Source organism: Nannospalax galili, unplaced genomic scaffold (genome assembly GCF_000622305.1).
Source record: "Nannospalax galili isolate Female #2095 unplaced genomic scaffold, S.galili_v1.0 scaffold664, whole genome shotgun sequence".
NCBI classification, from domain to species: domain Eukaryota; kingdom Metazoa; phylum Chordata; class Mammalia; order Rodentia; family Spalacidae; genus Nannospalax; species Nannospalax galili.
In genome coordinates this window covers 1,625,167-1,637,791 of record NW_008354274.1, presented here as the reverse complement: position 1 = coordinate 1,637,791, position 12,625 = coordinate 1,625,167, and the positions used below count along the sequence as shown (strand labels likewise).

The 12,625-nt window shown below is 47.0% G+C and overlaps 1 protein-coding gene across 3 annotated transcripts in view; it reads left to right on the top strand.

Moving 5' to 3' along the window:
- The window catches only part of Sdk1 (sidekick cell adhesion molecule 1), a 1,173,668-nt gene that overhangs the window by 853,189 nt on the left and 307,854 nt on the right, over positions 1-12,625 (top strand). For all 3 annotated transcript variants that reach the window (XM_029555167.1, XM_029555165.1, XM_029555166.1), the window contains one exon: positions 7,260-7,396. In XM_029555167.1, coding sequence (XP_029411027.1) covers positions 7,260-7,396 — 137 coding nt within the window. The remainder of the gene's footprint in view (positions 1-7,259; positions 7,397-12,625) is intronic.

Sequence of the window (12,625 nt, the reverse complement as noted above, 5' to 3'; positions counted from 1 at the left end):
TTCTCTCCCATACACACTGCCCTTCATCTCCTTCCCGTGCTGTGCAGGCTCCTGTTACTGTGGCTGTTGTTAATTTCTGATATTACTGTGGCATAACTGGCTTGTTCTCTATGACTGGCTTGTTCTCTATGACTTCTATTTGTCGCCATTGTGGGCATCACTGTCAGAGAGTCCCCGTAGATCATCTGTCTCCTTTCAAAGCTGGCAGGGAAGCACTTGGATGCAACCTACTCCTGTTAGATCAGATTTTCTGGAGTGGATTCAGAATACTCTGAGATCCTCATTTTATCTGTTATTGGCAGCTTGGTTAAAGGTTTCATAGAGCCTTGTCACCAAGATAACAAGGATTAATTTAAAGGGACTATTTAGTGCTGAGGAGATGCCTTGGTCAGTAAAATACTTGTGTGCAATCATGAGGACCTAAGTTCAGATCCTTGGTACCTATAGAAAAAGACAGCCATGGTGGCATGTGCCTGGCATCCCAGCACTGGGGAGGCAGAGAGAGGAGGATGCTTGGGGTCCACTCACCAGCCAGTCTAGATGATTTGGTGAGCACTAGATTCTATGAAATACCCTGTCTCAAGGTAAAGAGTGATTAAAAAAGATGCCCAAGGTTGACCTATGCCCTCCCACACACACAGAGGAATACACACACATACACACAAAGAGAAAGTTCAGTCTTTCCAGCTTCTTTGCTGATTAAGCAGGTAATGCTAGACACAAGAAGTTAAATAGGGTTGCTTCCTTTGAGCTGACCTATTGGCTTCTTATGGCTTCTGATCTGCTGGAAGGCAGGGAGCTGTCAAATCAAAAAACTGCCCTACAGGGCTGGGGAGATGACTCAGTGGGTAAAGTTTGGTTACTCAAAGCATGAGGACCTGTTTGATTCCCAGAACTCATGTGAAAAAACATGTATATTAGCCACTTTTCTGTTGCTATGATAAAAACACTGACCCAAGAAGGAAGAGTTTATTTGAGCTTATGGTTCCAGGGGAATTACAGGCCATCATGGCGGGGAGGCATGGTGGCTGGAGGCAGCAGAAGCAGGAGCAGCAGGAGCTAAGCTCTCACATCATCATGCAGGCACAGGAAGCGAGAGCAACTGGAGATCTGGCAAGCCTTAAGAACTCTGTAAACCCACCCCCAGTGACGTGACGTGCTTCCTCCAGGATAGCCACACCTAAAACCTCCCAAAATAGCACCATCATCTGGGGACAAAATGTCCAAACACGTGGAGCCTATGGGGAACATTTTCATTCAAACTATCACACCATGTATGTTTATAATTCCATTGTTGGGGAGACAGACACAGGTGGATCCCAACTAGCCTACCTCTATCGAGCCCCAGGTCTACCTAACAAGGTGGACAACCCCTCAGGGAGGACACCCAAGGCTGACCTCTGGTCTCCACATACACATCAACACCCGCAAACACGTGAATACAAACACACACATACACCACTGACTCCAATCACTTCTGAGTGAGAGTGAGCAGGCTTGGAGATGGGGATGGAAGGACAGGCATGAGCTTGTTCCATGGACTGTATATGTTCTACTTATTTTCCTGTTGCTGTGATAAACACCGTGACCTAAAGCAACTTGGGAAGGAAAGGTTTTATTTGCCTTATACATTACACTTCATCATCAAGAGAAGCCAAGACAGGAAATTAAGGCAGGAACCCGGAGGCAGGAACTGAAGCAGAGACCATGGAGGAACGCTGCTTACTGACTTGCTCCCCCTGGCTTGCTCGACTACCTTTCTTACACAGCCTAGGCCCACCTGCCTAGAGATGGCACCACCTACAGTGGGGTAGACCCTCCCCCATCAACTAACAATTAGGAAAATATCCCACGAACATGGACACAGGCCAATCTGATGGAGGGTCTTCAATCGAGACCTTCTTCTAACTCTTCATTTGATACACCCTCTTCCTGGATATGTCAAGTTGGCTACCAAGATTAGCCACCACAGTGGGCAGCACACAGACTGGGGCATGCTTTGTTAGGAACCTCTAGTTGAGTGAATATGAGTGTCCCATACTCCAAAGAGTTCTCCATCCCCAAGAGAAAATCTGCCCACCCTGTATAAGCCTGGCCGTTTCCACCCATGCCCTCCCCAGGAAAGGACAGGCAAATGAATGCTCTCTCCTTTTGATAGGAAACCACTTCATGACTCCTTGTCGATCTCCAGTTCTAATTCCTCTGAAATTGCAATTGTTCCTTGCCTTGTCACAAAATGCCACATCTGGACCAGAGGGGTGGTTCTGTGGGTAAAGGCATTTACTGCCAAGCCTGATGACCTGAGCTCAATCCCTTGGACCTACATGTAGAAAGAGAGAACTGAAACTGTCCTCCGACCTCCACTTGTGCACTTAGTGCATGCACTGGTGTGTGCACACATGCAATAAATGAACGAATGAATGAATGAATGAGTGAATGAATGAATGAATGAATGAATGAATATAATTTAAAATGTCACATGAAATGAACGAATGAATGAATGAATGAGTGAATGAATGAATGAATGAATGAATATAATTTAAAATGTCACATTTGAGTTCCCAGGGTGTCTCATCCTATGTGTATGGGACTGCCTCTGAGGCTTGGTCCATGTGCACTTGTGTTGGAAAAACCTTCTGTTATCAGGAACATCTTTGCGTAGAAGTTGGACACTAATTAGAATCAGTACAGACCCCATAAGACAAGGGTGTAGTTCCCAGAACAACTCCACACTTCAGGCACACTACAGCCCATGAGTCTGACCAGCTGGCTACAACTCAGGGTCCCTCCTACACTCTCAGCTCCAGATTCTATACATGGAGTGATGGTTATGACAATTTTCTTATAAATGAGAAAAACCATAACCCAACCAATGAGGAGCCAGGGAGTTGAGACACATCTGAATCTGCATGTCTAGGATGGCCTATGTGCATGCTCCAGGTAAAGACAGACACGGTCATGTATATGTAGGGCAAGATGCCTAAGGCAAGACCTGGAAGGTCCCAGACCTAAGATTCCTGATATTCTTCATCTCACCTGTTGATATCAGCCAAGGAGGCTCAACAGAGCCTCCAGCTCCAGAGTTGTTGTGAGATTTCATGATTAGCTGAATCCTTGGCATGTGACTGAACCATCTCTGACCTCCCTCCATCCCTCAGAGGTCAGAGATTGGGCCGATAACCCAGAGAAGTAACCTCATAAGAAGACACTCAGCTCTGACCCCAGAGGCCCACATGAAGAACAAGGGCAGCCACACATTTAGGATACCCCAAGGATTTAGAAGCTCCATCCCAGACTAGATAAACTATTATTATTCAACGGTCTCGTTTGGATATATTTATTCAAGTTTATTCTTGGTTTCTATGATAATTAATGTTGTCAACTTAGACAGGATAGATTTAGAATCCAGAATCACTAGGATACAAACCTCTGGGCATATCTGTGAGGGAATTTCTAGATTGATGTAGGAAGACATACTCTGAATGTGTGGCATCATTCCCTGGCTTGGAGTCCTGGACTATATAAAAAGGAGAAAGCGAGCTGAGCACCAGCATTCTTCTCTCTCTGCTTCCTGACTGTGGATGCCATGTGACCAGCTGCCTCACGCTCCTGCCACCATGCCTTCCCTCTATGGTGGATGGCATCCTCAAACTGTGAGCCACAATAAACGCTTCTTTCTTTTGTCAGGTATTTTCCCATGGCAACAAGGAAAGTAATGAATACGTGTGATTCTAGTTGAGACCATTCAACAACTTTCACTTTGTTTTAGACCAAACCAATTCCAACTTGGTGAAATAAAAGGAAACGGAGCTTGGGAGAGGAGGAGGAGATATTTTCATCCTGGCCTTTCCATTTTGTGGTCTTTATTTGGAAATCTAATGGAAGTTAGAGTATTGGAGAGCTCAAATAAAAATAACAGCCCCTTCTCTGATTTAAAACAATTCACAGCTAAGGAAAGCAAGACATTTCAGGCTGAAATGTCTTCTTTCTTTTGCTAATATACAGAGTAGTCACAGTTTCCAAGAGAAATATTCATTTGCTTAGAAACTAGTACGTGGGTGAGAGAGCTGTTTCTTTTGTAGCGGGGGGGGGGGGCAAACAGCTTCATAAATTTAAAAATAGAATAAGTGCCCTTTTTGGCAGTGCTGGGGATGGAACCCAGGGCCTTGTGCCTGCCAGGAAGTGCTCTGCCATGGAGTTATAGCACTCAGCCCATGAGTGCATTTTTTAAATTAAAGATAGCAAGTATAGGACTGAGGAGATGGCTCAATGGGAAAGTGCTTGCTGTGCAAGTATGAAGAACCTGAACTCTGATCCCCAGCATCCACCAAAAAGCCCGAGCATGGCTGGGTGCAGTGGCACACACCTTCAGTCCCAGCACTCAGGAGGCAGAGACAGGTGGATCCATGTGAGTTCAAGGCCAACTTGTTCTACACAGTGAGTTCCAAACCAGACAGGGCTACATAGTGAGACCCTGTCTCAAAAAAAAAAGCAGGGCAGCATGTGCTTGTGATACCAGATAGAGACAGGACAATCCCAGGGGCTTGCTGGCCAGATAGTCTAGCCAAATTGGTAAACCTTCAGTTCAGGAAAGACTCTGCCTCCAAAAATAAGGTGGAGGGCTGGAGAGATGGCTCAGTAGTTAAGAGCACTGGCTGCTCATGCAGACGATCTGGGTTTGGTTCCCAGAACCTACATGGCAGCTAATAATTGTCTCTAACTCCAGTTCCAGGGGAGCCGATGTCCTCTTCTGACTTCTGCACAGGGATTGCATGTGCAGGCATTGCACTTACAAACATGCAGGCAAAACACTCATACACATAGAAAAATTAAATTCAAAAAAATAGCCAAGCATGGTGGTATATGACTTTAATCCCAGCACTCTGGAGGTAGAAACAAGTAGATCTCTGTGAGACTGAGACCAGCCTGGTCAAGTTCCAGGCCAGCTGGGGCTACAGGAAGACCCTATCTCAAAAACTAATAATAATAATAATAATAATAATAATAATAAAATAAGGTGGAGAGTAATTGAGGATGACACTGAACTTTGACCTCTAACCCCACATGCACACACACAGGAACATGTGCACACACACAGACACACAGAAGAAGTGTAGAATGGGGCATGGTAGTGCATTCCTGAAATCTCATCCATCACTTAACAAAACAGATGTAGGAGATCACAGCAAGTTCAAGGCTAACCTAGCAGTAAGTTCCAGGTTAGCCAGGGTTACATTGACAGACACTGTCTATAAATAAGTATAAAGCAAAACCAAAACAAAATTATCAAGTATAATGACAGCCTTTTGTTCTGAACTATATGGATCCCCAGTAACTGATGTCCAAGAGAGACCCAGAACTAATTACTGACACAGGTCATGCCTAGCACCCCCTGCTCTGCCTGGGTGTATTTATGGAAGGGGGCCACCATGCAGAATTGACTACAGAGCAGGCTCCCCTCCCAAGTCCTGGAGATGTAAGGTTGAACACTAGACTGACGCAGCTTCGAATGTCAAGGTAGAGACTTGCAGCTCTGTCAACAGTAAACCCCAGTGAAAACTCTTTCTTTGTGGACTTTATTTGCTATCATTGTATTTCCATTGGACAGCCTTGCATGTGTATTCTTTACCATTTCCACAACATTTAGTTCACGTTCTCCCACTTCCTCTTCAGGTACTCCCCCAAACTTTGACTGCTCAACAGAAGAACAGCAGTATAACCCCACACCACTGATAAATGAGCTGGCTCTGTTTGTCTAAGAAGGCATAGGGGCAAGTGTGGAAACTCTCACACCTAATCCTTACTGCCAGTTTTCCTCTCTATAGAGCTCATTGCATTTCCATGACCAAAGACAAGCCATTTACCAAGTTTTGCCTATTAAATAATATAATGCAGGGACTGGGGAGATGACTAAGTCACCTCACTATGCAAGTGTTGAGGACACAAGTTTGGTTTCAAGCAGCTATGTAAAAATCTGGGTGCAGTGGTACATACCTGTAATCCTAATACTGGGGAGGTGGAGACAGGCCAGCCAGCAAGTTCCAAGTAAGCTCCAGGTTCAGTGAGAAACCCTGCTTCAAAAAATAACCTGGAGAATAATTGACAAAGACCCCTGGTTTTAGTTTCTTTTCCATTGCTATGAAAAAAATACCCTGATGAAAAGCAGCTGTATCAGTTTTCTGTTGCTATGATAAAACACCCATGATTGAGGCAGCCTACAGAAGGAAGGGTTCATTCAGGCTTATGGTTGCAGAAGGTTAAGAGAGAAGGGTAACAGGAGCAGAGTGCTGAGAACTCATGTTTTCAATGGGACTCTGGGTGGCGGAAGTTGAGGAGAGAGGAGGAAAAGAAGCGGAGAGTGGAGAGATCATGTTTTTAATAGCAAACACAAAAAAGAGAGAGAGAGAGAGAGAGAGAGAGAGAGAGAGAGAGAGAGAGAGAGAGAGAGAGGAGAGAGATCCAAGTGGGCTCTCAAAGCCCATTTCTAGTGACATGCCTCCTCCAGCAAGGAACCCCTCTGGAATTCTATGACCACCCCAACTGGGGACCATATGCCAAGTGTTTAAATACACTTCTCATTCAAACCACCACAACAACTTAGAGGATAAAGGGTTTATTTTATATCACAATTCCAGATTATAGCCCATTACTGAGGAGAAGTCAAGGTGACAGGAACTTGGAGCAGTCAGTCACTTCCACAGTCAAAAGTAGAGAGAAAGGAATGTATGCATGCTTAGTGCTCAGCTCGCTTTCTTTACTTGTGCGCAATCCAGACCCCTAACCCAGAGAACGGTGCCTCCCACAGTGCCATGGGTCTTCCCACATCAATAAGGCAGTCAAGACGATCCCTCATAGTCATGCCTTCGGGATGCTGACCTAGACACTCCTTCACTGACACTGTCCCCAGGTAATTCTAAGTTGTGTGAAGTCAAAACTGGCCATCATAGATAGACCTCTGGCCTACACACACACACACACACACACGCACACACACACACACACACACCCCTAAAAAATATGCATAAAAATTGGTGCACCCATGGCCCCCATTGAAGTTACAGTGGTGGTTGCAGAACCAGAGGGATTAAATCGAATTATGTGCAAATAATACCGTGAGTGATACAGTTGGGCTTTGTTTTCTCCTTTGGAACCACAAGAGAATCACCACCCAAACACCACACTCCCGCTCTCGTAGGCACAAGACAGCCCGTCAGTCTGATATCATTTTCTTCTTGTCCGTTTTCCTTCCTTCCTTCCAGTGAGCTGCCTCACCCACCTCAAAACCTCCTGGCTGGCTTGAGCTCCTCACGCAGCCACTCGGTGACACTGTCCTGGGTTCGGCCCTTTGATGGAAACAGCCCAGTCCTTTACTACATCGTGGAACTCTCTGAAAATAGTAAGTACCAAAATGGAACTGCTACTCAGAACAGAATACAAATTTCGTGTGTGTGTGTGTGTGTGTGTGTGTGCGTTTCAGTGTGGTGTGTGGTATACACAGGTATGTGTGGGTGTGCCTGTACCTATTAGCATTCAGAGGCCAGAGAACATCGGCTGTCCTGCTCTATCACCCTCCACCTTATTCTGTTGAGACAGGATCATTTATTGATCCTGGTGCTAGGATCAATAACATTCTAAATTTCTGTCTACATCTCATCTCTGGTCAACAGATTCAATGAGGGGAAGGGGGTGGGAGCAAAGGCAGTCAATCGTCCTAGAGTTCAGTCTTCTCTGGTGTCACTCAGGTTTCTGAGACTTGCAATGTCAGTGCATCTCTTATCTTCACACCCTGTATTCTTCCCCAACTCTGTGGATTCTGAGCTCAGGAACTTCTTAAACATCTGAATCAAATTAGTGTCTGCTGGTATCAACCTGGTTCTCTGCCTGGGGCCTCTGGGCTGGGTGGGGTCAACTCAGAATAAATCATCAACAGTGCATATATGCTGAGCTAGTAATAGTATGCATGTGCCAATTCCTTTCTGCAACACAGAGCATGGGTATGTCTTTATAAGACACCATATGAAAGTGCCTCTACCATTTTTCTCTGGTGTAGATGTGGTGTTCAGTAGGAAACAGCCCCAGAGTTCCCTTCCTGCCTCCACCTCTCAGCTGCCCTCCAACCCACTTCATTAAGTAGCCTTGGCTTCCCTCCAGCCAGGCTGTCCTCCCCACTCACCTCCATTGACCTTTATCTGATCATTCCTCCTTTTGTAATACCAAGAGCAAAGCACAGAAGAATGCCACATAGTGACGATCAAATTAAGAGTCCCTTTAATGATTAGCGGACAGTCAAGAGGGGACTAATACTCAAAAGAACTCTTGACCTCGAAGAGAGGCAGATAAGGGTTTACAAAGCTTAAAACCACAATTACATCAAGCCAGGGACAAAGCCAATAACCATAGTTACATCAGCTCACCATAGTTACATCAGACCAGGGGCAGGCCAGGTTAACAAAGAGGTTTTCAACGAACAAAAAGTTTCTAAGTTTCAGTTAGGAAAAACAAGTTTCTCAAAATTGCAGAAACAATGGGCTTCCTGGAGCTGCAGGTATTGCTGGGAGAGAATGTTCTGCCTGACTGGTATTAAATTTTCCAGTATTGTAGAAACAGTGCACTCACTGAAACTGCAGGGAACTGCAGGTGCAGCCTCCTTGTGACCGTTCTTCCTGGCTGCAGTTAGTGGGAGCAGGGGCAGCAGCTAGGCAGAAACACAGGGTGAGCAAAGGCAGGTGGAATAAAATGGAGTCAGTTTGGTCCTTTCACTTTTCCTCCTTCCATCTCTCCTGAGCCCTTGTGACATGTCAGGGCATCTTTTCCTTGGTGATGCACGCTTCCAGGAGTAGAACTGTTAGCAGTGGCAGGAATCTAGTTGCTGACACCTGCAGCAGCCTGAGGAGTCCCCTTAATCTTTTGCGGACCTCGACTCACGGCAAGCTGAACTCTTGACTTCACTGCAGAAGTCGGGTCAGTATGAAGCAGAGTTTCTGTTTATTAAGAGTTTTTAATATATACTTTAAGTAAGAAGGTTAGGAGAAAGAGAAGGGCTCGTGATGAAGGAAAGACACATCCTGGGCATGGGTGTGGGCTTCTCAAAAAAGGGTCACCCATCTTTGTCTTCACAACAGTAATGTGGAGGATTTTGGTGAGTTTGATGATATCATCTTCAAATGGTTGCTAAGGAACCTAAATGAGATGGCATAGTGGGTCCTGAGGGCACCTGACAGGATTGCAATTGATAAAGCAAAAAGCTACCTTTCAGGGATGTATGAAGGTTGGGCATCTTTTTTCAAAGGTGTCCTGCCAGTGGTCTTTTTGTATGAGTATGAGTGCTTATATGTATGTAAGTGCACCACATGTGTGAAATGCCCAAGGAGACCAGAAATGGGCGTTGGATCTCCTGGAACTGGAATTATAGATGGCTACTGGCCACCATCTGGGTGCTGGGAACTGAACCTAGGTCCTCTGCAAAAGCAGTGAGTGCTCTTAACCACTGAGCCATCCCTCCATCCCCTGGTGGCTTCACTGTAAAAAAAAAAAAAAAAAGGTAATAGTCTTTGAGATTCCCAGAAAAATGTCTGAGCCATGCACACTCATACTTTAAGCCTGGCTCCTTACTGTTTTACTATTCTTCTTTGAGATATTCCTATATAAAAAGAGAGTTGTCTTTTTTGGCAACCTTCACAACAGATAGTAACTGTGTTGGAATTCTTGATTCTCAGCCAGGGAGAAGTTTCAACTAGACTCCAGGGTGAGGGGCTCCCTTCTTTCCCCTGTCCCCATCACTGTCCCGGTCTCTCTCTCCTGCCTCAGAACCCACCCCACTGGCTTCACACCCCTACCTGATCATCACACAGACATGGCTGCTTTTAACTGGCATTGCCATCGTTTTAGCCCTGACCCTGTTTGCCCTTCCTCTCCCAGCCGTTTCTATCCTATTCACTGCAGCTCGGTTTCTTCATCACTCAGGTCACAGTCTGGAAACAGTCCCCATTCCCTCCACTCTATCCACCCAAGCAGCAGCATCCCTAGCCCTCGGGGTTTCCAGGTTCCCCCACACCTGTCCCTTCTTCCCCCGACTGTTACTTGTGAGCAGGACCACCTAGCTGCCTCCTCAGCCCTGCTTCCACATTTTCCTTCCTCAGCCTTTCCCTACACTAGCAGCAATGCTGACTCCCTCAGGTGGCACTGGATCAGATCACTCCCTGGGAGACCCACAGGGCTCCTGCTGCATTCAGGATAAAGTCCCAACTCCCCAGTCCTGGGTAACCTCACCTTGCTGCAGGCTACCTCTGCTGGGAAGACACAGCTGTACTGGCTCCATATTGCCCCTAAACCCTGCCAAATGGGCCAAGTACCATCTCCCAGTTTATCTGCCATTTGGAATGCTTGTAGGGCTGGATTTTTATCCCACACACATTGTCTACATTTGAGGGGCTCACCAGCACACAACATAACCTTTGAACTCAAACCAGGAGTCTTCCTTTAAAAAAAATTGTTTTGCTACTGGGGATGGAACCCAGGATCTCATGGATTCTAGGCAGGTGCCTAGAACCACTGAGCTATGCCCCCAGCCCCTCACTGGCAGATTCTAGGCAGGAGCTCTACCACTGAGCCACACCACAACCCCTCACTGGGGGATTCTAGGCAGCTGCTCTACCACTGAGACATACCACAGTCCCTCACTGGCAGATTCTAGGCAGGTGCTCTACCACTGAGCCACACCACAGCCCCTCACTGGAGGATTCTAGGCAGCTGCTCTATCACTGAGCCACACCCCAGCCCCTCACTGGGGGATTCTAGGAGGGTGCTCTACCACTGAGCCACACCCCAGCCCCTCACTGGGGGATTCTAGGCAGCTGCTCTATCACTGAGCCACACCACAGCCCCTCACTGGGGGATTCTAGGCAGCTGCTCTATCACTGAGCCACATCCCAGGCCCCCACTGGGGGATTCTAAGAAGATGCTCTACCACTGAGCCACACCCCTAGCCCCTCACTGGAGGGTTCAAGGCAAGTGCTCTACCACTGAGCCACACCCCAGCCTTCTGTTTACTTTTTATTTTCAGACGGGGTCTCACAAAATTGCCCAGGCTGGCCTTGAATTCGGGATCCTCCTGTCTCAGCCTTATGCACAGGAGTAGCTGAGATAGACAACTGTGCACCACCAGACTTGCTTTTGGAGTCCTCCTTCTATGACCTCACCCTGTACCCAGACTCCTTCCAGGCCTCCCCAGACAGAGCCAGGGAGACCCCTATCTCCTTCATCTTGCCAGCAGTGTATCTCATGAATGATCTTTCTTCAGAACAGCTGGAAATGGTGACCCTTAGTTATGCCCACCCTAAAGCCATCTTCTCCCTCTGCAAGTCCCCATCTCCATGGGCAGACTCATCCTGTGGGTTCTGCTGTGGTCCTCCTCACTCACATGGACCTTCACATACTGCCTGTGGTCAGTGTCACTGCCTTCGTTGTCGTATACCCTTCCTTCCTCCTCTTCCTCTCCCGCGTAACATTCCTCTTCTGGTAAAGCTGCATCTGCCCCAGCAGCGATGTTTGTTGCTTATTTTGTAACTACAGAGACAGACGTTCCAAGCAAGTGGAAGTCCCTAGCCACACAGAGCTAGAGGGTCACACAACGATAGGTGGCAGTGGAATTCAGAGCCTGGGTTTCCCTGTTTGTCAGGCCTCTGCAGAGCAGACCCAGACACACATCCCAGTCTGTACTGCAGACTCTGTCAGGCCTCCCCATGCCTGGCAGTCTTCTTCCTACACAGCAGCTGGAACTTTGCGGTGCTGGCTGGCAGGGTGGTACACACAGAGGGGTTCAGTCTGGTGGATTTCCCATGGCCACATGCAAATCTAAGCTGGGTTTGCATGCATTCCACCCAGCCAGTTCCAAAGGTCTCATTTTATTTGCTGGAATCCTAAGTTCTGTCTCAGCCACGATAGCAGGCTTGGATACAGCTCAGACCAAGGATCTTTCTCTCTCCCTGACTACTAACCTGGCCTCCTTCCCTAGAGAGGGCCACACAGGGACAAGGCTGTATGACAACAGTGTCTCCTTAATCCCTGTAGCACCAACCAGAGAGGGATGGGGTGGCATTATTTATTAAAATAATTTTTGAGGAGACAAGGTTTTCCTGAGGGTGCAGTGTCTGTGTGGACTTTGAGGATGATATGTGTAAAGAGAACAGAATTCTTGTCATCGAAAGTTGACAGATGTCTGCCATCAAGACAGCCCCCAGCAGGCATCCATCTCCTCCAGACAGAGGACCCGTGTCCTGCTCTCTTTTGTGTTCCTGTTCCCTAGAGCTTAGTAGCTGTTTGGCAAATGAGATAGCATGCATCTATGACAGAGCCCCCAGTATGGACTTGTGTGTGACACTATTCCTGGGGAGATGTGACCAAATGTCTACTCACCTCAGATAAGGAACTGATGAGAGAGCAAAGTAACAGTACCACTACAATCCAGCTTAGTAAATCAATGGGTTTATTGGGGTTGCTTACAGGAGTATGGGTGGGGGGCTACTTATAGGAGTATGGAAACTCAAAGGCAGCAGCGTCACTGAAAGTCCACCCCAGCATGGGTGCCAGTTCATGAAATCTGGAACCCTGGAGTTCTCGGCACAGC